Below are 21,624 nucleotides of genomic sequence, written 5' to 3' on the forward strand. Positions count from 1 at the left end.
AACCACCACTAAGCAGATTTGATGCATGATTTTTATTGACTTTAAAAAAACCAGTTGGTTTAAGACAGTTGTGTGCAGAAGTACCCATGTACACAGAGGCTACGGGCCAAGATGCCCGCCGGCTCCTAGCCCTAGGTCAGAGCACTGGTCTCTCTCTCTCCCAGCAGGGCAGGAGGTGCTCGGATCAGGTACTGTGTGATGCAGACAACCTCTGCCAGGTGGGCCAGCCCGGGCACCTCCTCCCTGCCTGCCCCCCTGCCCGTAGCCTGTGCCTACATCTCCTCTATGTACAGTACAGTGGTGCGCCGGCCGTGCAGCACGCGCCTGCCTGCGGCCGCCCTGCCAGGGAGACACGAGTGGTCGCGAGTCCTAGTGGGACAGCTTAAATAAAAAATAATAATATAATAATAATAATTAAAACAACAGAGAAAAGAGGAGTAGGGGGAGGAAGTTAGCAAAAAAAATTCTATCAGGGCAGCCAGGAGCCGCAAGCGCACCTGACACTGGATGCCAGTACTGTGCTGCCGGAGGGTTTGGTACCTGGGTTTGGTACCCGGCGTCTCCGCTCACCCTGTGATTGTCAGGCCTGGCCCTGCTCAGCTGCAACAGGAGCTGGTCCAGCCTCATCACACTGGATTTGGCCTTTCTAGCCACCAGCATAGTGGCCTGGATGTGTCTCTTTCTCCCAGCAGCACTTCCCAGCTAAGATCAGTGTGGTGCGAGGAAGGAAGCGGGTACAACTGCCAGATACATCAGCCACGTCCCTGCTGCCAGCATGGGCACAGCCTGGCGTCGCCGATGGGAGATGGTCAAGGCACTCATTGTTGCTCATGGTTTTTAATTTTCTTCCCCGTTAAAAAAAAAACGCAAAACAAAAAATCAGCAAAACCACCCAAGAAGGTGGAGAGAAGGGCTTGCAGCAGCCTGTGTTCTGGGGCTTGGGGCTGCCTGCACCAGGGTGGCTCCACTTCTACAGACCAAAACCCACCATGCAACTCAGGAGTTTAAATCCCTGCGGACAGAAAAGCTGAATTTCCCCAGCCCAGGGGCTGCTAAATTGCCTGTTCCATGGGGTCAACCCACACCCTTGTGTTTCACAATTGCAGAGAAACCTCAAAAATAATAAAAGACCTGAAAAGCAACCAAACCAAAGTGGAGAAACAGGTAAGAGGCTGCTACAGAAAAGCCGGATACAAAAGGGTAAAAAAACATCTCCAAGCCCAAAAAACCCTACAGTGATTGTTCCTCAAATTAACTATTGCAATCAGGCAGCATGGGCAGAGCTTCCCCAGATGGGCACTGCCCCACAGCCCTTGCTCCACTCTCAGCACTGGCTGTGCAGGCAGAGGGTGCCTCTCTGGGGGACTTTTTCCATGGTTGCCTTTTTCTTGAGCTTTCCAGCATCTCCTAAAAAAAACAAACACCCACCTGATTGACCCAAAGAAAGTGGTTTTAATGACACCTCTGGGGAGGCAGTTTCCTTCAGCATCTCCCCATCCCATGTCATAGGCTGTCCAGCCTGGGAAGCCTGGGGACCCTGAGGGCACCAGCTGTACCAGACTGGTGTAAACCAAGCACCACCCTGGCAAATGGAGCAAAGACTTTGGGATTTCAGCTTCTCACCAGAGCTGTTTAGAGCAACACAAAAGCAAAAGCACAGTTTACTCACCCACTAATCTCTGATCTATTTTTTCCCAGCCTGAAAGCAAAGGAAATCCTGTCTCCTTGACCTTGCTGCATCCCACAACCCCTTGAGCATCCTACACCTGCTTGCAGAGCTCAGAGTGACCAGGCTGCTGCTTGTGTAGGTTTCTTAGCTGCCTCCTGTACAGTCATTCCTGAAATCTGTCCTACCCTTTCCCAGTCCTCAGATAGAAGAGCAGGGATGCTGCACCCCAAAGCTGAGATTCCTCTTCTTCTCCCTGCACAGCTGTGCCAAAAGTCACCAGCCTGCAGCAGAGCATGGTCAGCTTCTGAAGCTTCTGGCTCCCCACCATGGATCCATGTGCTGAGAGACCTGCATCTGTGCCAGGAGCCTTCCCTGGAGAAACGATGACATTGGCTGCCCCAGGGGCGTAAAAGAAAAATACCAAAATAAAGGAAAAAAGAAGCAGCTGGTTCCACTGGTGAGGCTGCGCAGCCACCACAGCTCCCTCAGCCCCCTCGACCTGGACACGATGCTTGAGGGGTTCCCCAAAGTCACGCAGCTTCGGGGTGGGGGGGTTGTCTTGTTTTAAAAAGAGCAGCATTTGGTTTGACTGTAGAGAGATGCAAGGCGGCCAACCCTGCCACCTGGTCAGTCGCTGATTGTGTTTATAAATCCTTTCTCAGCTGGGTTTCTTAATAATAATTAAAAAAAAAGCAAAAAGTCTCCTTTAGCTCTGAACCTGATTGGCTGCTGGAGGCACCAAATACCACCGCGGTGGCTCTGTCGGCAATGGGGAACTGTGCTGCCCATCCGTGCTCATTGCCTGAGGCCACCAGGGAGACCCTCACCCTCTGCCCCTTCAGGCAGCAGGACCTGCTGGAGCAGGGAGCTGGATACTCAGCCCTCAGTTTCCCCGGTAAACCTCGATCTTGCTGGTTTTGGCCAGCATGTCGATGATGTGTGCCTCGAAGTCAGCATCGTGCACCCCCGTCTTCCTGAACTCCCCGGCGTAGCGGTTGTTCTCCCAGTAGTGGTGCCAGTTCCCCCGGCTGTCAGCACCAAACCCAAAGACGTTCACCTGCAGTAGCAAGGGAGGGAATGAACCAGAACCCTCCACCAGGCTGGGACACCCTTGTCTTAGCAGCTCCTGCACTGGTGGGGTGATTTTCAAAGGTGCCCATCCATCTGCACAGCCTTCCCACCCTCGAGGGTGCTCATCACTGTGGTGTCAGGCAACCAGAGTGACTGCTGAAGTTTGACCCAAAGAATCCACCTCCTTCCTTAGCCCTGCAAGGTTTGGGACCTCAGTGAACCCAGTCCATGCCAGCCAGGAGCTGAAGGAGACATCACCCACCTCATCGCAGACATGGAGGGCGAAGAAGAGCACCAGCATGCCAGTGGAGGGGTAGCGCCCGTGGTGTTCCGTCCAGCGGTCGTGGATGTACTTGAAGAAGGCAGGATTGTAGATCTGCACCTGGAAGGACAGACCAGGGTGAGCACAGGAGCCCCTTTGGCATCAGCACTCTGTGAAGGAGCAGTGAGAACCCTGGGGAGTGATGAGGTTACGGGGCCACGGCCATGGAGGTGCTCGTGGCAATGATAGGGGTGAACTCCACGTACCTTTTCTTTGTCCACACGCAGAAAAGGCTTCACAGGTGCATATGTGCTGGGAAAAGAGCACAGAGGCAGGTGAGTTCTTAGGAGTCCCATGCCCCCAACTCCAGTCTGACTTTCCAATGGGGACTCAGAGGGAGTAACAAATAAATCCCCGCTGCTCCCAGGGGATCTGTCCTCGAGTTAGGTGAGCCATCAGCCTGGTGCTGCAGGTGCCCACTGGGTACTTACAACCTGATCTGGCCGGTGGAGAGGGCACTGGCGATCCAGAGCAGGTCCAGGGTTTTGAAGGGCACAAGCACAAAGCTGACGTTGGCGGGCAGGTTCTTGGCACTCTCGGGATACATGAAGTGATGTGTGGTCCGACCACCCACATCGCCCTCAAAGCCCACCGTGGGGGCCTGGTTCATCCTGGGAAGAGAGCAGGGAGGATGACACCACCCTCCCAATGCCCTGTGCCTTGCAGACGACACGGGTGATCCCTATAAGCTGTTGAATGCTGCCAAACAGCAGATTCCCACCCAGGGGAGATGGTAAGGCTGGACTCACTCCCGCTCATCCCTGTACCCGGTGGTGCCAGCACCGCCCCGTGTCTCTGTGCTGCCCGGGTGGGCAGGTCCCTGGCAGTGCTCTCTGGCCCTCACCGCATCACAAAGTCGTGCGCGTCGATTTCCGCTCCGTAACCAGAGCCGCGAAGGTTGCCTGAGTTGCCAACCACGGCGCAGCGGCGGCAGCGGCGTGGGTCACGGGAGCGGTAGGGGTCCTCGCCCGGCACGATCTGGAAGAGCTTGCTCAGGACCTCGTGGGTGTTGTGGGACTTGAACTGAGGCTGCAGCATCTGCAAGAAGGGAAGGGGGGGCAGGGGTGAATCAGCCAGCGCCCCCTCCTTGGTGGAGGAGAAATCTGTGTCTCCCGTGCCAGAGCACACCATGGCACTCCCGTCCCTGCGCTCACCATCCACCACCTCTGGACGTCCGGCGGTAGGTCCATGTTCTCCTTGGTCCACACTGGGGACACGGTGCCGTCATAGCGCCCATCAAACCAGTCGGTGGCCCCTGGCTCCTCGGCCGGGCAGCGGCGGCAGGAGCAGCCCCGGGGGTACGGCCCCCCTTTGCTGAGCCGCTGCATCCCGGCATAGCCGGGTACCAGCTTCACCCGGTGGATGCCGCCCAGCCCGCCGGGGTCCAGGTAGGCGATGCTGTGGTGGGAGTAGGTGAAGAGGAGGGACATGACGAAGACGAGCAGGAAGGCGGTCGAGAGGAAGCAGAAGCGCAACGAGCACTTCATGGTCGTCGGGTGGCTGAGCCGGGGACGGCGCCCGCTCCGGCACAGGGCGCGGGCATAGGGCGCGGGAGGGCGTCAGCCGGCCAGCGAGGCTCCCTGCGGGAACGAGAATTGTAACTCGCTGTCTGCCGTGGCGGTGTGGGGAGGGGGACCCGCCGCGCCGGGCTCCTACCTGCTGGGCTGCAGCTTTCCATCCGCGTTGCCCGGCCGCGGCGAGGGCCCCCGGTGGCTCCACGTGCCAGGCAGGGAGCATCTGCGGAGGGGTCCGGCACAGCTCTGCGCACCGGCCTCAGCCGCGGCACCGCGCCCCGGCGGCTCCTCCAGGTCCCGGCCCCGGCTGGCGCTCAGCTGCGACGGTGCTCATCATGCCCGGGGTTTAGCTGATCCGCTGGCACGCTGCCCTCAGCCGCTGGCTCGGGAGCACGGCCACCACGACACCGGCCTGGAGCGGAAAGGAGGGGACGGCGGGTCAAGGGGTGGCGATACAGACAGCTGACGGGGGCTGCGCCGAGCAGGAGGAGGGCGCTGGGGCTGAGGACTTTATTCCCCACTGAACGCCCCAAAATGCGTCCCAGCCCGTCCCAGGCACGGGGCTGCAGGGTAGAGCCACCCCCGAAGGGGACAAGTAGGCGCAGGGTGCGCAGGGAGCTGAGATGCCGGCATCGCTCTCCGTGCCTGGGGAACTCACAGCAGCTCCCGGACTGTGCCCTCCCCGTCTCTGCCAGACAAAGGCTCAGCCATGAACTCGCCTCCGGAGCCAAACAAGCGGCTCCTTTCTGAAGGCTCAATTCTCCTTCTCTATCACGCCATGAGCAGCCCCTCCAAAACCCTCCTCGCCTTCCCTGCCACCGCGGCAGCCGGGAAACAGCGGCTCCGCAGCTTGACGGGCATCCCGGGGACGGACGCTGGCGACTGTCCCCCCCGAGTGGCAGCGTCCCTTGGGGAAGGTCACTCGCTCGCTCGTGATCCTGGCGGGTAAAAATAGCCAGGGCAGAGGTGCTGGCGCCTGCGCCCGGGGAGGGGCGGGAGGAGCGGCCAAGCCCCCCGAGCAGAGGGGCGGGCAAAGCCAGACAGCGCTCCTTGGTCAAATTAAGGGGAAAAAAAAACAAACTGAAAATTCCCTTTTAACCCAGTTACTGAGTTAGGGCAGGATGCAGAATCCCAGGGGTTTGGAGACATGAGCTCCCGTCCAGGCCTTTTTGGGGAGGGGTGACCCCGCCCCAAGGCAAAACCCTGCAGAGGCATCACCTCTGCGCTGGCCCCAATTAAGCCAGTGCCGATGCCGGCAGCAGTAATTAGGAGCTGGCAGGCACCAGGATGCTTCTTACTTAGGAAAAAACATCTTCTGGAAGACGCTGGCTTGCTTTCCAGGAACGGACTGCTAAGCGCCCAAAAACCTCCTTGTTGGGATGGGAGGAGAACAGGGACCCCAAAGGCTCCCCCCGCCCATTGCACTGCCAGGCATGGACACCTCCTGCTCAAACCATTAACCCCCTGTCGAATATTTGTTCAAGTGGGAACAGTCTTTAAAGGAAAGAGCCAAAAACTGAAGGCACATCCCGGTTCAAGTGTTTTCCTGGGCTCTGGCGGGGAATTTTAACACGCCTACATGGCACACGCATGGCCAGCAGTGACTGCAACCAGTTCCTTGGGCTGCTGCCAGTGGAAAAAGCAGGGTGGTTGTTAAACAGAGGGTTTGCGTTTAGGGAGTTTGGGATAAAGCCAGTAAAAAGCTGTAACACCTCTCCCCGCCCCCCAGATGCAAAACGCTGGAAAGATTCATAGGTAAAAGGCAATTTGGGGGCTTCTTTCAGCTATGATATGGCAGGGCCACCAAGCAGGATGGGCTGATCCCTCTCCCCTGCTCCCGCTGCTTACCATCCCACGGGGCTTTTTAAAGGCTAAAGGAAATGAGCTATCACGTGCTTGTGTTATTTTTGTTCCTGGTGAAAAGGGGAAAATCCCTTTCCGGCTCCCCAGCCCAGCCTGGTTCTGCCTGATGCATCCCAGCCCTGACACCATCTGGAGCACATTTTGTACGGCCCCCGTCCTGGGGCCTCCTGGAGCTGCCCTTGACCACAGCGGGGGGAAAGCCCCCCTCCAGCCCAGCTCATGCGCGATAAAAGAAGCCTTAAATCCCAGTGGCTGGTTTGAGTCATCATTTTCCTAGCAGGAGCTGGCAGCTATTTCCATCTGCACTGGTCCTTACAGCCCCCAGCAGGGACAGGGCACCCACACATACAAACATATCCCAGCAATATCCATGCCCTCCCTGCCCAATCCTAATCCAACCCACCTCCACAAATAAAACCCCACTTGCAGGAGCTTTTTGCACCAGATTTGGATGTTTCCTTCTTAAAATAATCAGGGATTTCAAGATTTCTTCTGTGCAAGCTTGGTAACTCAGCAATGCCACTAAATACCCTTCCATTCCCAAATTCATCCCCAGGATCCTGAATTGTCTCCTGAGGACCATGTACTCATCAAACACAAGTTTCTCTTTGATTGCAGGAGATAATGAAGCAAAGCTATTAAAAGGTCCTGGTAAATTGCTCTGCTGCTTTTACAGGTGGATGTTTTTTTCCAATCATATAATCTTTCATTTCAGGATGAATGCTGGAGTGGTGTAACTGACAACCCCAGGGCCTGGAGGATGCCTGCCTCTTCTCTGTCAGACAAAACACCATCAGTACAACCCCACCCTGCATCTTTAGGTCTTGTTGGCTTTGTTTGCTCATTTCTAAGATATCCTGGGGTTGTTGGCATGAATTTCTATGTCAGTAAATGGCAGGGTGGGCAAAGGAAGGAGCCATCACTGGGAGATGGGATGTCATCATGTTTGGGGCAGGGAGAGAAGGGAAGTGGAGGAGCAGTGGCAGCATTGTCTTCCCTAGCTGCTGCTCTTCCCAGGTATGAATGGTCTGAAAATTCCCCCAGGAGTCTTTGGGAAATGCCACCCTGGTGACCAGGTGCTACTCTTGCCGTGATCCCTGTGCAGGGATGTCACTCCTGCTACCACCAAACCATTCACTGGGGGCCAGAGCAGTGCATGGCTCTTGCAGGTGGAGGAGGGGGAAGCACACAGGGCCCCCTTGGACTGGACTGGCATCTCTGCCAGGGATGGAAAACCTGAGAATTAGGGTTGGGCTTCCTTGACAAGAAAGAAGCAGATCTAAATTGAGTCTTCTCCCACCTCCTCCAACGCCAGGCAGAAACAGCGAGTGGTGACCCGTCCTTGTTTCAGGCACGGCTTCAGTGAGTGGGATTACTACAAAATATCATAAAACCGTTCCAATTTCTTTTTGCCCACGGCCCAAGCGCTGCCAGAGGTTGCAGCCCCTGGGCAGGGTGCCGAGGAGCCGCTTGCCTCCGTGGGGCCGTCAGCTCGCGTTAGCTCGGAACAGCACACGGGAATCTGCCAGGGGCAGCGCAGGAAGGGGCGATAGCCTGTCCCTCTGCATCACTGGGCTTCCAAAGCCAAAACAAGGCTTGGCAAGAAAAGTGCAGTTAATTAAGAAGGTCCTTTCCTGCAATCCAGAGGGATTATATTTTTCCCTTGAATTTTTTTTCCTCCCTGGAAGCTGGATGGGAGAGGGAGCAGGGAGCAGACCTGGTGCTGGCACAAGGGTGTTGCTCCCTGCCAGGGGGTGATGCCATGAAGAACTGATGGCCAGCAGCAGACAAGCACCAGGTATTAAGAGAAGAAGCCAATGCCATGGGTTAAGTCATCACCACATCCTGACAGCAGTAAGGACCTGGTAACTTATTCTTCACCCTTTTAATTAATCATACTCTTATCAGCCAGCTCAATCAGCTAATGGAGCCAAGTTAATTTGGTTTCCCATGTTTTAAACCCTACTCGCACCCCTGACTGCCAATGGCAGCAATTCCAGCCTTTCCTCGTGTCTGGCCTCCAGAGGGGTTATTTCAGGCTCATCCCTCAGCGCTGGGATAGGGCCAGGAAAGAGTGTGGAGGCCAAATCCCCAGCACAGAGCTGGGATGGAGCCAGCCACACTGAGGCCATTTCTCATGGGATTTGGGGGCATAGGGGACTGCCAGCAGTGGGAAAACAGAATGGAATGCTCCCATCCTTGCTGGTAGATGGGCCTGCATCTTGGTCATCACCTCATTGGTCCAGCAGCATCCCAAGCCCCTTGTCTCAATCACAGTGGGAACTGCACCAGCCTGAACACCCTGTGCTGCTCAATGGGGAAATGCTGGGTGGGCACTCTCCCCCTCAAAATTCACACTGGCAGAAGCAGCCAAGGCAGATGCCCGTCCCTGCAGCTCACACTCCCATTGGGCCCACCCAGCCATATGTACCAGCCTGTGTGGCTGATGTACCTGAGCATTCTCCAGTGCCACAGTGCCATTTCCCCCACCCTCTGCCAGCCATTCTGGGTCTCCCCAGGCTGCCATGGGGAACAAGGGACCCTGTACTCCAGGGGTGTTGATAAGCCCAAGGCCATGCTCACAGCACAGCCTTGTCACACTCAGCTCTTTGTGTCAGGAGCAGCAGCTCCCTCCTTGAGGCAGGACAGGCAGGGAGGAGAGTGGGGTTCTTCTCCCTGATCCTGAATGCCTGAGAGGCAGAGACAGCCTAGCTGCTTTGCACCCCAAGCACCCATCCCTGAACCCCCAGTTTGCATCAGCTGCCTCAGTTTGCACCAAATCAAGTCCCACCAGCTCAGGTACCACTCAGCTGGGTACCACTGGACTCTGGGTCACGCACCACCGCAGCAGGTGCCACCAAGCTGAGTCCAACCAAGCAGCCAGGCTTGGCCAACAAACCCAGCAGAACAGAGGAGACAGAGCCTGGGGCTTGCCACCCAGCACTGCCTACTCCTCTTTCCCATCCTCACCCCAGTTGCCTGAGCAAAACCATCTGGTCCCTTGGGGAGCCAGCCCCTCACTGCTGGCAATATTTCTGTCTCATCCCCCCACAGCTGCAGGCTGGGTCTGCCTGGTCCCTGTCCCCACTCCTGCCTGTTACAGCAGGGCTGCATCCCACGGCCACCCTTGAACCGGTCTCCTGCAGCCTCGGCTGCCTGTGAAGACGTGGCCACACCGCAGGCAGACACGCTCCCTAGGAAGGGCAGGACCCCTGCTCTCCTTTCACCACCAGCACTCTGTGAGCTGCCAGCAGCACCCTGAGCCTCCCCTCCGGCTGGGGATGAACCACTTCCCCTCCACCACTGCCGCTGGTTTTACCAGCCTGGGCCCGTGAGGTTCACGCCTGATGCCTCACCAGGAAAATATGTGCAGGAGCGCAGGACAGGCGATGCTGCACCAGGAGGCGCCGCCGCCGGTTGTGGCCCTTTGCCCGGGGAAGGCGAGAGGAGACACGGCCCCCCCGCACTTTCCTGTCTTCCTGGAGACGATCGGAGGCAGTAGAAAACCAAAGGTTCTTCTCTGGCTTTCGAGGGCTGGTTGATGGGTGCTGTGCCCACAGCCGCCCCCTCTCCCCCGGGTAAAACCCAAGGTGAGAACTGAAACCTCAGCACATGCTGCGGGTGGCCCCAGAAAGCCACCCCGGTTTGCTCCGCCTGCGGGCAGCACTGAGAGGACATTGAACTCGTTAGGGAAATTGCACCTATGAGATTTCATTGCAGGGAAGTTACGAAAGGCTCCTGAGGCCGGAGGGCATCAATCCCAGCACAGCCCAGTTACAGCAAAGAACTCCCATTAAATGTAAAATTAGAGCAGTTCCATTGGTGAGAGCCCCTGACTTCTTTCCACTAGCTGGGGCTCTGCTCAGACACCTGGGGAGAAAGGGGAGCGTTTGCAGCTTCCTAATTAGCCCAATTACTGCTGCAGATCAAAAGTCCTTTGCTGGGGACACGGTGGCACCCGGAGCAAAGTGACTGCAGCTTGTTCTGGTTTCCCAAGAGCAACTGTTGAGGGTGTTATTTTAGAGTTCAAACACTGAACTATCCATCTCGTAAGAAAAAAAGAAAAAAGTAATCTATACATCATATACATCACACATGTATATATATATATATATATATATATATATATATAAAATTTATATACATTCACCACTCATCTGGGGGTATCTTTGGGAACTTTGCCTCGGAGCTGGGACCCAAATACACTTGCACTTTCCAAAAAAAGCTTTTGGAAGATGCCAGTGGCAAAGAGCGACATGAAGCCAAGAGACACCGCGGAGCCCAGTGCGGAGCCCAGCAGGGCAGGGAGAGGAGGCTCCCATCACATCGCAGCCCCTCGGGGTCAGGCGGACTCTGATAAATCCTGGCTCACGAAGAAGCACTGAAGCCGGCCAAGCCACTAGAGAGCAATTAGCAGCTTGCAACCGTGTAAACATTAAATGCAACGGGAGGAGATGAAAGCCATGGAGCTGCCGGGACCTCGACGTGCCAAACGGGGCGGCATCCGGCGTGCCGAGAGCCCGCAGCACAAGCACCGAGCCCTCAGTGCCATCGGAGCCTTTCCCCCAAAAAGCGGCACTTTGGAGCTTGTTTGGGCACGAAAATTCAAGCGTTCCCGCAGCATGCGGCTGCCGAGGCTGTCCCTGCCCGCTCTCCCTGCCTGCCTCCGGCGCCGGCGAGGCGTGGGCGGTGAGCGGAGCGCGCCCCGCCGTTCCCAAGAACCGCCATGAGCTCCTCGGAGGAGAGAGAAGCGCTTTTGACAGGCAGCTGCCGCACACAACCGGCAGCGGGGCCGCGGTCGCTGCCAGATGGGGACGGACAGACAGACAGACAGACAGACAGGCACGCGCGCCGCGGCGGGCAAGGCACCCCCCAGCCCAGCCCAGCCCTCCCCGCTGAGGTCGCGGCTTTTGCTTCTGACAGAAGGAGGAGAAAAAGGAAGAAAAGGAAAACCAAGCCCGAAGCGTTGAAGAACTTCCCGTTGGCGCTCACCGCCTTAGCCACGATGTGGCCGGGGCGGCTGCTCCGGGCTGGGTAAAGGAGAGCCCGAGATAATGCAGAGCAAAACTGCCTTCACCAGCTCAAAGCCCACACGTCTTCCTGGAGGGAGGCTCAGCAAGTTTTGGGGTTTGGTGTGATTTGGTTTTCCCCAGACATGTTTTATGATTGTTGGCAGCAGGCGGGGACGTGGCCCTCCCTCCAGTCTGAGCCTGCACTCTGCCCAAGTCCATCTTCCCCCCAGTATTTTCCTGCTGGCGTGGGAAGCCCTCACTCTATGGAAACTATTTGGACTAAGTGCTCTGACTCTGAAGCTGGAGCCCGAGAAAAACCTTCCCTTCCCCCTGCGCCAGCAGCAGTTAAGCCCCCGGCATATGTGGGGACCCCTTGAATCGCCAGGCCCTGGGCTCGGGTATCAATCCCACTCCGGCAGCCGTGCTTCAGCCAGGGAAACACCCTGGAACAATGGGACAGGGACACCGATAAGCTCTCACACCAATGCCCGCGTTAGTGCCCTCCCCCCCACACACATAGAAGCAGGCAAGGGACATCCCCTGCTCGGTGACACAGTTTTCTACCCTGTCCCCAGGGACGCCCAGGCTGTTTGTGAAATCCTGGCTGCCCCTACCCATGCAATGGATGCCGTGTGTCACGCAGCCATGTGTCACACTGCTGCTGAGGGACCTTACACGCACATTGGCACTGGTGGGGACCGGGGCCGCTCGCAGCCAGCCCTCCCACCCTGGTCCCCCGGCTCTGGCCTCAAGATCCCAGGGCACACGGCTGGAGGGGAGCAGCTGCATCAGCCCCGGCCCCGATAGCTCTGCTAAGGGCCAGCATCCTCCCCGGGGCGAGCACATCCACCCCGGGCAGCACACCGCGGCTGGGGCCAGCACATCCTCCCTGGGGACAGCACCGCAGGGCCCGGGCAGCGCTCCGGACCAGCGCAACCTCCTGGCTCTGAACCCAATGCAACCCGGGTGGACGCTCCCGGCAGCCAGCACCCAAAACCCGGACCGGTGTCCCGGATAGGGGACAGCACATCCTCCCGGGGCTGTTCAGCACCCCCTGCATCCCGGGTGGATAATCCCAGCCCCGAGACCTGCACCCAGCCCCGGGAACTGCGCTCAGCCCCGGGACCAGCTACCGGCACCACCACACCGGGGAGGACCCCAAGGCATCCCGTGTGGGTGCTCCCCGAGGCCAGCTCCCAGCACCGGGACCAGCCCGCAGCAGCGGAGCAGCTCCCGGGCGGGGTCCCCCGCCGCCGCCCGCTATCCCCGCCGCCTCCCCGGGACCGGCATCCCGAGCCGAGCCGGGCCGTGCCCGCATCCCCCGCCTCGGGCCCGCTCTCCGCCGCGGTACCTGGCTCAGCTCCGGCATGGCCCCGCCGCCGGGCTCACCCGGGCCCCGCCGCCACCGCCCTCCGCGCCGTGCGGAGCCGTGCCGTGCCGTGCCGCGCGGGGCGGGGGGGATCACGGGCCCGGCAGGCTGGGAGATGTAGTCCTGGGCCGCCCGGAGGGGCTTGTGGGACTTGTAGGAGGCGAGAGGGGCCGCCTGCGCCCACTCTCCCACCCGCGCCTCAGGAATGTACCGCGGTGCTCAGCCCGGGACTCACCCCGCCACATCGGCACCCCCCGACCCTCTGCCCAGCATCGGCATCCCCGGTACTCATCCACCGGGATCCACCCCGGTACCCACCCGGCGCATCGGCAACGCCCTGAACACCCCCGGTACCCAATGCGATACCCACCTCAGTACCCATCCCGGTACCCATCCGGTACCCATCCCGGTGCACCGGCATCTCCAGACACCGGCACCCCAGTACCCATCCCCCGTTATCTACCCTGGTATCCACGCGTCGCACTGGCATCTTCCGCTACCCTCCCTGGTACCCATTCCGGTACCCAGCCCGGCACCCACCCCAGTGCATCGACACCTTCCAGTACCCACCGATCGCATCCCACCCTGACAACCCACCGGGAACCGACACCAGCGCCCACCGCCCGGGCACCCCGTCTCTTTGCAGAGAACCCTGCAAGAAGCCGGACTCTTGACAGGGGTGACCCCGGGCACTTAGGGGTACGCACCGCCGCTAAAACCCATTTTAGGGCAGAAAACGTCCAACCCCCATTCCCCCTTTGCAAGCCCCCGAGATGGGGTAAGGAGGGAAGCAGCATAGGGGTGCGCTGTGCCTTTAAGGGGTCCGTTCCTCGCCGCGCAGTGCACGCTGGGAATTGTAGTTCTTCAGCGACAAGCGCCCCGGAGCGGCTGCGGCCACTGGACTAAACGTACCAGCAGGCCCCGCGGCGCCAGGCTGGGGGCGGAGGAGGTGTTTATGGCGGCGGAGTGGAGCGCTCTTCTCCTCACCTGCCGGCGGGGCCATGGCGGCGTGTCTGCCCTGCAGCGAGGCAAGTGGCGGGGCGGATGCTCCCTCTCCCTCCCTGCAAGCGGCAGCGGGACCGGCTCTCAACCCCGCCCGCCTCTCGTTTGGCAGAGCTGGAGGTGCGGCGGCTGCGGGGCGGGCTGGGCCCTCGCCCCCCAGCCCTGCTCCTGGCCGTGGAGGACCCCTGGGCCCACCTGGGCAGCGGCGGCGCCACCCTGAACGCTTTGCTGGTGGCGGCCGAGCACCTCAGCGCCCGGGCCGGATACACGGTGAGAGGTGACGGCCTCCGGTGGGTCCAGGGAGGCTGGAAGTCAGGAGGGGATGCTGGAAGTGAGGGGGGTTGCCTGTCCTGTCCCCACTGACTTTTCCCTGCTGTCCTCTCCCAGGTGGTGACCGCTGACATTCTGAGGGACGCCCGCATCCTCATCTTGCACATGGTGAGAGCCGAGCGGCAACCCAGCGTGGGACCTCTCATTGCACCCACTGCGTCCCGGTGACCCGCTATATCCTCTGTCCCACCAGGGCCGCGACTTCTCCTTTGACGACTGCGGCCGTGCCTTCACTTGCCTGCCCGCTGAGGAGCCCGGCGCCGCAGCCGAAGCGCTGGTCTGCAACCTGGACAGCCTTCTGGGGACCATGACACACCGGGTCTGTGTAGCCTGGGGATGGGGCGCTGGGGGTCGGTTTGGCTCCCAGGAAGATGGAAATGGTGTTGGGTTCCTGGGCTCCTTCCCTGTCCCTGGGCACGCGGTCCTTCTCTTGGCAGCTCTGTGTGGGCTCCCCACCTGGCGTCTGGGTCTGCAGCACCGACATGCTCCTCACAGTGCCCTCAGCTCCAGGTGAGTGGATATCAGCTTTGGCATGGGACAGGTTCCTAACAAGCAGCACAGCTGGTTCAGCCTGTGCTGTGCTCCCATGAGGGTTTGGATGCTCAGCTGTTGCTGTCCTGTGAATGAATGGGAGCATCTGTTGTGTCTGCAGCAAGGTGGTCAAGGCTGGATGCTACTGCCACTTCTGCTGCCATGGTCTAGGTTTCCAGACAGTTGTGCCCAGTGTGAGTACGTGCTCTGCCCCAGTGGGCACTGGTTTCTGTCCCTCCCCCCAGGGATCAACTGGGATGGCTTCCAGGGTGTCCGAGTGATCGCAGTGCCTGGGAGCCCAGTGTATGCCAGGAACCATGGGGTCTACCTCACCAATGAGCAGGTTGGGGCACTTCCCCCTTCAAGAGGCATCTTCGGGAGGTTCAGGGATCCCCAATCCTTTGATCCCTTGGGTGCTGAGATCTCAGTACTGCTGTGGCTGCTTGGCTTGGGGTTTCCTGAAGAGCTCACTGGGGTGGTTTTTCTCCCAGGGGCTGGTGCATGACATCATCTACAAAGGCACAGAGGCCCAGATCCATCAATGTGCGGGGCCAGACGGCACTGTCCCACTGGTATGGCACAACTCCGGTGTTGGTGACCCTGCCAGCCCCATCCCTTGTGTCACCACAGCTGCAGCCTCAGCCCTGATATGCCTGGCAGGTTTGCGGAATTGTTTTCTTCTCCTCGGATGCTGCCGAGCAGCTTCTGGCCACCCATGTCATCCCTCCTCTGGACGCCTGCACCTACATGGGGCTGGACTCGGGAGCACCACCCATCCAGGTGAAACCCCTTCTGTGGAGGACAGGACCCTTTGCCACTTGGCTGGGCATCTCTGTTGGGTCTGTGTGCCCTCACACTGCCAGATTTGGGTGGGAGAGGTAGTGGGAGGGAGCACCTAGTAGCAGGGTGGGGTTCAGGATGGCTGGACCCAACAAGTCCCTTCTCTTCCAGCTCTCCCTCTTCTTCGACATTGTGCTGTGCATGGCAGGGGGGATGACAGAGGAAGATTTTGTGAAGGGTGGTGGTGATGCCAGTGTGAGGAGTGCCCGCTCTGTGCTGTGGACAGCTCTCCGTGGCTTCCCTCTTAGCATGGGTGAGTGCTTCCTTCCAACTTCTAGTGACGTGTCCCTGCATGTCCCTGTGGTTGTAACTAGATGATCTTTAAGGTCTGTTCCAACTCCAACCATTCTATGATTCTGTGCTGTGGTGAGTGCATTTGATGTGACCCATTCCTGGGCCGCCTTCCCTGCATGGGGAGAGATGGGGTGGTCAGAGCCTGATGGTCATGTGTGTCTCCCCACAGCTGTGGGTCCCCAGGTCTTCACTCCCCACCCCTTCAACTGGGGGTGTTCAGCCTAGCTCACATGAGTGTAAGACACACACTTTTTTTTGTCAATGTGCTAAAAGCTCTCCTGCCCTGCCCCAGCCTGCATTCCCAATGCATCCTATGACTACATGACCACCTCTGCGAGCGACCACATCCGCAGCCTGACCCTCCTACCTGGCTCTGCCAGCCACCTCCGATTCTGCAAGACAGCCCATTCCCATGTGGATGTATGTCCTTCTATCCCCAGCCTTGCTCATGTGTGTTTTTTGGGGGTTGCTCTGGGCTGTGTGCCCAGACCCTGGTCCCATGTGTCTCTATGCCCTTGGCAGCAGCCCTGTCTCCTGGAGGATGACTCTTCAGTCACCAACTGCCTGCTGGAAGGAGCTGTGCAGCTGGCAGCTGGCAGTGTCATCCAGCACTGTCACCTCCAGGTACTTGACTAGGATGGGGGTCATGCACAGCTCCCAGTGCACTGAATGGGCAGCAGGATGATATGTTGCTGCCTAAGATGGAGGAACCACAGCTGTGAGATTTGGGGTGCCCTTTCTCTTTGGGGCTGCCTTTTGGCTGATGCTGGGCACCCTGGTGGCTGTCATCCTCTGCAAACAAGGGGATGAGGCTGTGGCTTCTGGCCTGTCCTGAGCTGGGAACCAGGGCAGACCCTCTTCTCTGGGGGCTCTGTTATGGCTGTGAGTCCTGGATGCTGTTACCTAGCCTGAATTTCTGCAGTCTGTGTTTCTGCAGCCTTGTGACAAAATTATGTCCTGCCACCTGGCATGTTCTGGCACCAGCTTGTCTCTCAGGGTGGTTGTCTCATTCCAAGGTCAGGATTTGGCTCTGATTTGGGGGCCAGCCATGCCACTGTTGCTTCTTCCTCAGGGTCCCCTAGTGATCGGTCCTGGCTGCCTCCTCTCAGGCCTCAACGTGGGCTCCTCACCAGCCCTGCGTGGCTATCCCCTGCGTGATATTGTCCTTCAGGGCCACCACGTCCGGCTGCGTGACCTGTCCTGCCACGTGTTCACTCTCACCGGCCGCCTCGACGACTGGCAGGTGCGGGGGCAGTGAGGTGGCACAAGGCTCCCAGCGAAGCCGAAGTGTGATCAGCTCCTCTGTGTCCCTGCAGAGCCCTATGGAAAAAGCCACCTACATGAACGTGCCCTGGGCTGAGTTTTTCCAACGGACGGGTGTACGGTAGGTGCCACATGTCAGGATGGGACAGGAGACCCAGCTCCTGGAGGCGTCATGACCACCCCAACCCATCTCCCATTACAGCTCCCCTCATGGAAGGTGTCCTCGAGCCCCAGGGCAGTGTTGATGGTCTCTCCCTCCATCAGGGAAGGGGACCTTTGGGATGCCGAAACGCCACGGGGGAGCCGCTGCCTGCTCAGTGCCCGTCTCTTCCCAGTGCTGCACGCTCGTGAGGCACTGGGGCTGGAGGATGTGCTGTGGCTGCTGGGCCTGGCCACTGTGGCCAGTGAGCAGCTGGCGCGCTGGCGGACAGCCTGGCGTATGTCCTGGCAGGAGCTGCTGCCCTGCCTGGACATGGAGGCTGAGCTGGGTGCCCGCCAGGCCCTGTTCTTCCTGCAGGGCCAGCGCAAGGTGCGGCGGGTGCTGCTGGGGCGCCAGGACAGCAGCCTCCTGCCGCTTGCCCGCAGCGCCGTTCATGAGGGCTACCACGAGGCCATGCTGGGCACGCTGGATGAGGGTGAGCTCACGAGCTGCATCTCTCCTTATCAGGACTGTTCAGTGCTCCCCACCCCCTTCATTGATCCCCCCCCTTACTGCAGGACCCCATGGGGGTGCACCTGCAGGGCGTCCAACAAGCCCTTGCAAGCCATACAAGCCCTGCTCCCCTGGGGATATTTTATTGCAGAAGTGGGCTGGTTGGGGTGCAGCCTGCAGCCTGGCTGTGCTTTGCAGCCTCCTTCTATTTTATTTTTTAGTTGCCTCCACAGCCAGCGATGCTGGTATTGCAGCACGGGCACTTGCCTGTATTGCTGAGGTCCTGGGCTGCATGGCACAAGGGGAAGGGGGCTTGCGGAGTGGTCCTGCTGCCAACAGGGAGTGGGCCTCAGCTTTTGGGCGCCTGGAGAGCGGTGACATCACTGGTGGTGTCCAGGAGCTGGCTGCCGAGCGGCAGAAGTGGATGAGCCGGTGAGGCTGGGGCTGGCAAGAGACAGCTGCCCCGTTCCAGGCATTGGTGCTGTCATGGAGACATGGAAATGGGCTCAACACCTCTCTTATCACAGGCCGGCTCTGCTGGTGAGAGCAGCTCGGCATTACGAGGGGGCCGAGCAGATCCTCGTCCGGCAGGCAGTGATGTCCTCATGCCAGTTCGTCAGTGTGGAACAGGTGGAACTGCCACCCTTGGGGCACTGGGTGCAGGTGGTGTGTCCAGCCCGCCTGGACCTCTCCGGTGAGCGCATTCCCTGAGTCAGATGATCCTTGTCTCACCCCTGTGGTACTGGGGGAGATGGAGTAAGGTGCAGTAGGAGGCTGATGGTGAGTGTTGGCAGGTGGCTGGAGTGACACACCCCCCATCACCTACGAGCACGGGGGGGCCGTGGTGGACGTGGCAGTGCTGGTGGATGGGTGCCGGCCCATCGGCGCCCGGGTGCGGCGCATTGTCCAGCCAGAGCTGCGCCTCGTCAGCCTCTGCGGGACAGCGCGGAGCGAGGTGGTGGCAGAGCTGGTGTGCCAGGAGCTGGAGCACTTACAGGATTACTGCCAGCCACATGCACCAGGTGAGGGGTCACCTGCCAGCCTGCTTCTGTACCTGTGATGTCCCATTGGTGCCAGGATGGCCCTTTCTGGGGTGAGGGAGCAGGTAGCACAGCAGGCATCAGCTTTACTTCTTTCTTGATTTCAGGAGCCCTGCTCAAAGCTGCCTTTATCTGCACCCAGGTTGTGCAGTTCCCCTCACAGAGACCCTTGCGGGCCCAGCTGATGGAGAGTTTCGGGGGTGGCTTTGAGGTGCACACCTGGTCCAAGCTGCCCCACGGGTCTGGCCTTGGTAGGTCTGCAGGGAAGGGGTTGGACAGTCCCTAACTAGTGCTTGGGAGTCTCTCCTGCTGCCAGCACTAGGATGGGGGATCCCCCTTGCTGCCCCCCAGCCCTCAGGGACACAACAGTGTCTCACTGCCCTGGCCCCACCTGTGCTCGCTGCAGGCACCAGCAGCATCCTGGCAGGAGCAGTGATGGCATCCCTGTACCGGGCAGCAGGGAAGGCTGCCAGCACAGAGTCCCTTATCCATGCTGTGCTGCACCTGGAGCAGAGGCTCACAACAGGTAGGGCCTGGGGGAGCAGCTGGCCCGTGAGGTGGGGGTCCCAGCGGTGACTGATGACCATCTGCCCTGCAGGGGGTGGTTGGCAGGACCAGGTTGGTGGGCTCGTTCCTGGCATCAAAATTGGGAGGTCGAAGGCTCAGCTGCCACTCAGAGTGGAAGTGGAGCAGATCCCAGTCCCTGATGGTTTTACCCAGACCCTGAACGATCACCTGCTGCTGGTGTACACGGGGAAGACTCGCCTGGCCCGCAACCTGCTCCAGGTAATGCCTCTGGGTCTCACAGGCTGGCCTCTGCTCCCCCTGTGGCCTTTGGTGGCATCCCCTTCACTTGTGCAGAGCTTTGTCACCCCAGAGGAAGCTGCCAAAGTCCATGGGTGCAGCATTACCTCCCCAGGTGCTTCCAGGGCCAGGAGGACAGTGACAGGGACATTGTGGCCTCTTGCAGGACGTGGTGAGGAACTGGTATGCCAGGCTGCCCTCCATTGTGCAGAATGCTGATGCGCTGGTGAGCAATGCTGAGGAGTGTGCCCAGGCCTTGAGGCAAGGTGTGAGCCCCCTTCCCTGGGCCAGGGTGACCCTTTTAACAGCTAAAGAAATACACACTTTCTCGGGGAGAGGCTGTGCAGCCTTGGAAGGGAAAAAGGCTGGGGGGGGGTGCAGGCTCTTGCAGCTGCATAAACTTCAAATCCTCCCCTGAGCTCACCCTCACCAGGCAATCCCCTGAAATTCAAGCTTGAACAAAGATTTTGAGGAAGAGGGGGTTGGACATGTTGAATCTGATTGATTAGCAGTGTGCCATTGGTGACAGGGCTGGGGGCCCTGCCTGGTCAATACAGCGGGTTTATGTGGCTGCTGCAGAGAGGAAGCTGGAGCATTAAAGCAAGCAAATCCTCCCCCTGTGGAGGATTAAAAATAGCAACGTGACAGGGCTGGGGTTGCCTGCTCAGCCAGCAGAGCTGGGAGGAACTGGAAAAGAGAAGGCAGAATTTAGTTTGGGCTGAGCATGTTTTTGCCCTTTAAGTGAGAAACGGAGACAAGCAATTTGTAATATTCCCTCCTCTGCAGGTGATCTTCTGCTCCTTGGCAAGTGCCTGGACCGCTACTGGCAGCAGAAGAAGTGCATGGCCCCGGGCTGCGAGCCGCTGGCCGTTGGGCGCATGATGAACGCTCTCCGGCCCTACGTTTGTGGGCAGTGCTTGGCTGGGGCTGGCGGTGGTGGCTTCCTTTACATCCTAACCAAAGCCCCTCGGCAGAAAAAGGCTCTGCACCAGATCCTGGCAAACACTGAGGTGAGCTGTGAGCCCCCCACTGTTGCAGGCAGCTTGCAGCAGCTGTATATAGAGCACCAGGAGCATCTCTCCCCACCACACATGGGGTGTGATTGCTTGTTGTTCCAATGCCCTCCCTGGGACCTTGGAGGTGAGAAGGTGTCCTTCGCTGGCTCCTGGCCCAACCTGTGACTTTCTTTTTTCTAGGGACTGGGCAACTTCAGCATCCACAGCATTGAAGTGGACACGGGTGGCTTCTCTGTGGAGGTCGTGGGATGTGATACAAAGGGCAGTGCTGACCCTGGAGGGGACAGGGCTGTGTGAAGGCCTTCATCCCTGGCAGATAGCCAGAACAGGTGCAGGGAAATCCCCGCTGCTTTAGGGGCAGGTTTGTCAGCCAGCTTCAGCAGGTGCCTTAGGTCTCCATCTGGCCTTTTTGTGTTGCTACTTGCCCCAAAAGCCAGAGCCTCGAGAAGCTGTGACAAGTTGTACAGGCAGGCAAAACTACCCCTTCTGGGTGGCCTTGCTGGAGGGACAGTTTGCCAGGGCCTCCACCCTGATTTTGGTGTTTCACTTCAGTTTTTACAGTTCTTCAAAGGGAACAAGCTAGCATTTGTGATGCTGCATCTACCAGGAACCTTCCTGCTCTACCAGCAGCAGGGACCCAAGCTGCCTGTTCATCATGCAATGCTCCTGCACCAGGGATGCAGCTGAATGTAGAATCGAGACCTGCTCCTGTCCTCAGGCACTGTTACAGCAGTGAAATAGTGAATACTGAAAGCAAATTTCTAGTTGTGCAGTCTGTCTGAATAAAAAGCTTGTTCTCAGCATGTGTTTGTACCCCTCTGTCCCTAGCAGGGCTGCTCCCTCTTCACAGGGTAGCAAAAGCGCAGCAGTGCATGGGAAAAGCTTTTCCAGGGGTGGGAATGGCAGAACCTGCCTGCAAGGGCTGGTCAGCTCCCTCTATGGCCCTGGCTGAGCGAGACAGCACAGGACTGCAACCACAGGAGGCAGCCAGGCAAGACAAAGAAGATCCTCTGGATGCCCTGGCACAGGGTA

At 58.9% G+C, this 21,624-nt stretch overlaps 2 protein-coding genes across 17 annotated transcripts; one reads left to right on the top strand and one right to left on the bottom strand.

Annotated features, from left to right (window-relative positions):
* Nucleotides 1–17: 17 nt before the first annotated feature.
* ST3GAL2 (ST3 beta-galactoside alpha-2,3-sialyltransferase 2) lies at nt 18–12,902 on the bottom strand. Of its 3 annotated transcripts, none has more exons than XM_086847191.1 (8): nt 12,803–12,902; nt 4,719–4,988; nt 4,217–4,642; nt 3,907–4,100; nt 3,494–3,673; nt 3,269–3,314; nt 3,003–3,122; nt 18–2,726 (listed from the first exon to the last, which is right to left on the bottom strand). In XM_086847191.1, the coding sequence occupies exons 3-8, from the start codon at nt 4,547–4,549 to the stop codon at nt 2,553–2,555; spliced, it is 1,047 nt and encodes a 348-aa protein (XP_086703317.1). In that variant the 5' UTR covers nt 4,550–4,642; nt 4,719–4,988; nt 12,803–12,902; the 3' UTR covers nt 18–2,552. The 3 variants fall into 3 exon arrangements, with proteins under 3 accessions (XP_086703317.1, XP_086703318.1, XP_086703319.1); XM_086847192.1 differs by lacking the exon at nt 12,803–12,902 and adding an exon at nt 5,875–6,415; XM_086847193.1 differs by lacking the exon at nt 12,803–12,902 and adding an exon at nt 5,296–5,500.
* A 766-nt stretch (nt 12,903–13,668) lies between these two features.
* FCSK (fucose kinase) lies at nt 13,669–21,395 on the top strand. Of its 14 annotated transcripts, none has more exons than XM_086847194.1 (24): nt 13,669–13,848; nt 13,935–14,092; nt 14,210–14,260; nt 14,346–14,471; nt 14,590–14,662; nt 14,929–15,026; nt 15,175–15,255; nt 15,344–15,463; nt 15,635–15,776; nt 16,110–16,237; nt 16,340–16,441; nt 16,890–17,060; nt 17,134–17,201; nt 17,345–17,715; nt 17,954–18,164; nt 18,260–18,426; nt 18,527–18,754; nt 18,880–19,023; nt 19,179–19,298; nt 19,371–19,558; nt 19,743–19,842; nt 20,363–20,586; nt 20,773–20,921; nt 21,145–21,395. In XM_086847194.1, exons 1-23 carry the CDS (start codon nt 13,776–13,778, stop codon nt 20,887–20,889), a joined length of 3,261 nt encoding a protein of 1,086 aa, XP_086703320.1. In that variant the 5' UTR covers nt 13,669–13,775; the 3' UTR covers nt 20,890–20,921; nt 21,145–21,395. The 14 variants fall into 14 exon arrangements, 5 of the variants coding, with proteins under 5 accessions (XP_086703320.1, XP_086703322.1, XP_086703321.1 ...); XM_086847196.1 differs by having other exon boundaries at nt 13,671–13,848; nt 16,343–16,441; XR_015275260.1 differs by having other exon boundaries at nt 13,683–13,848; nt 19,179–19,329; nt 19,493–19,558.
* Nucleotides 21,396–21,624: the final 229 nt, after the last annotated feature.

The sequence above is a fragment of the Cyanistes caeruleus genome, chromosome 12, assembly GCF_971803275.1.
Source record: "Cyanistes caeruleus chromosome 12, bCyaCae1.hap1.1, whole genome shotgun sequence".
Lineage (NCBI taxonomy): Eukaryota > Metazoa > Chordata > Aves > Passeriformes > Paridae > Cyanistes > Cyanistes caeruleus.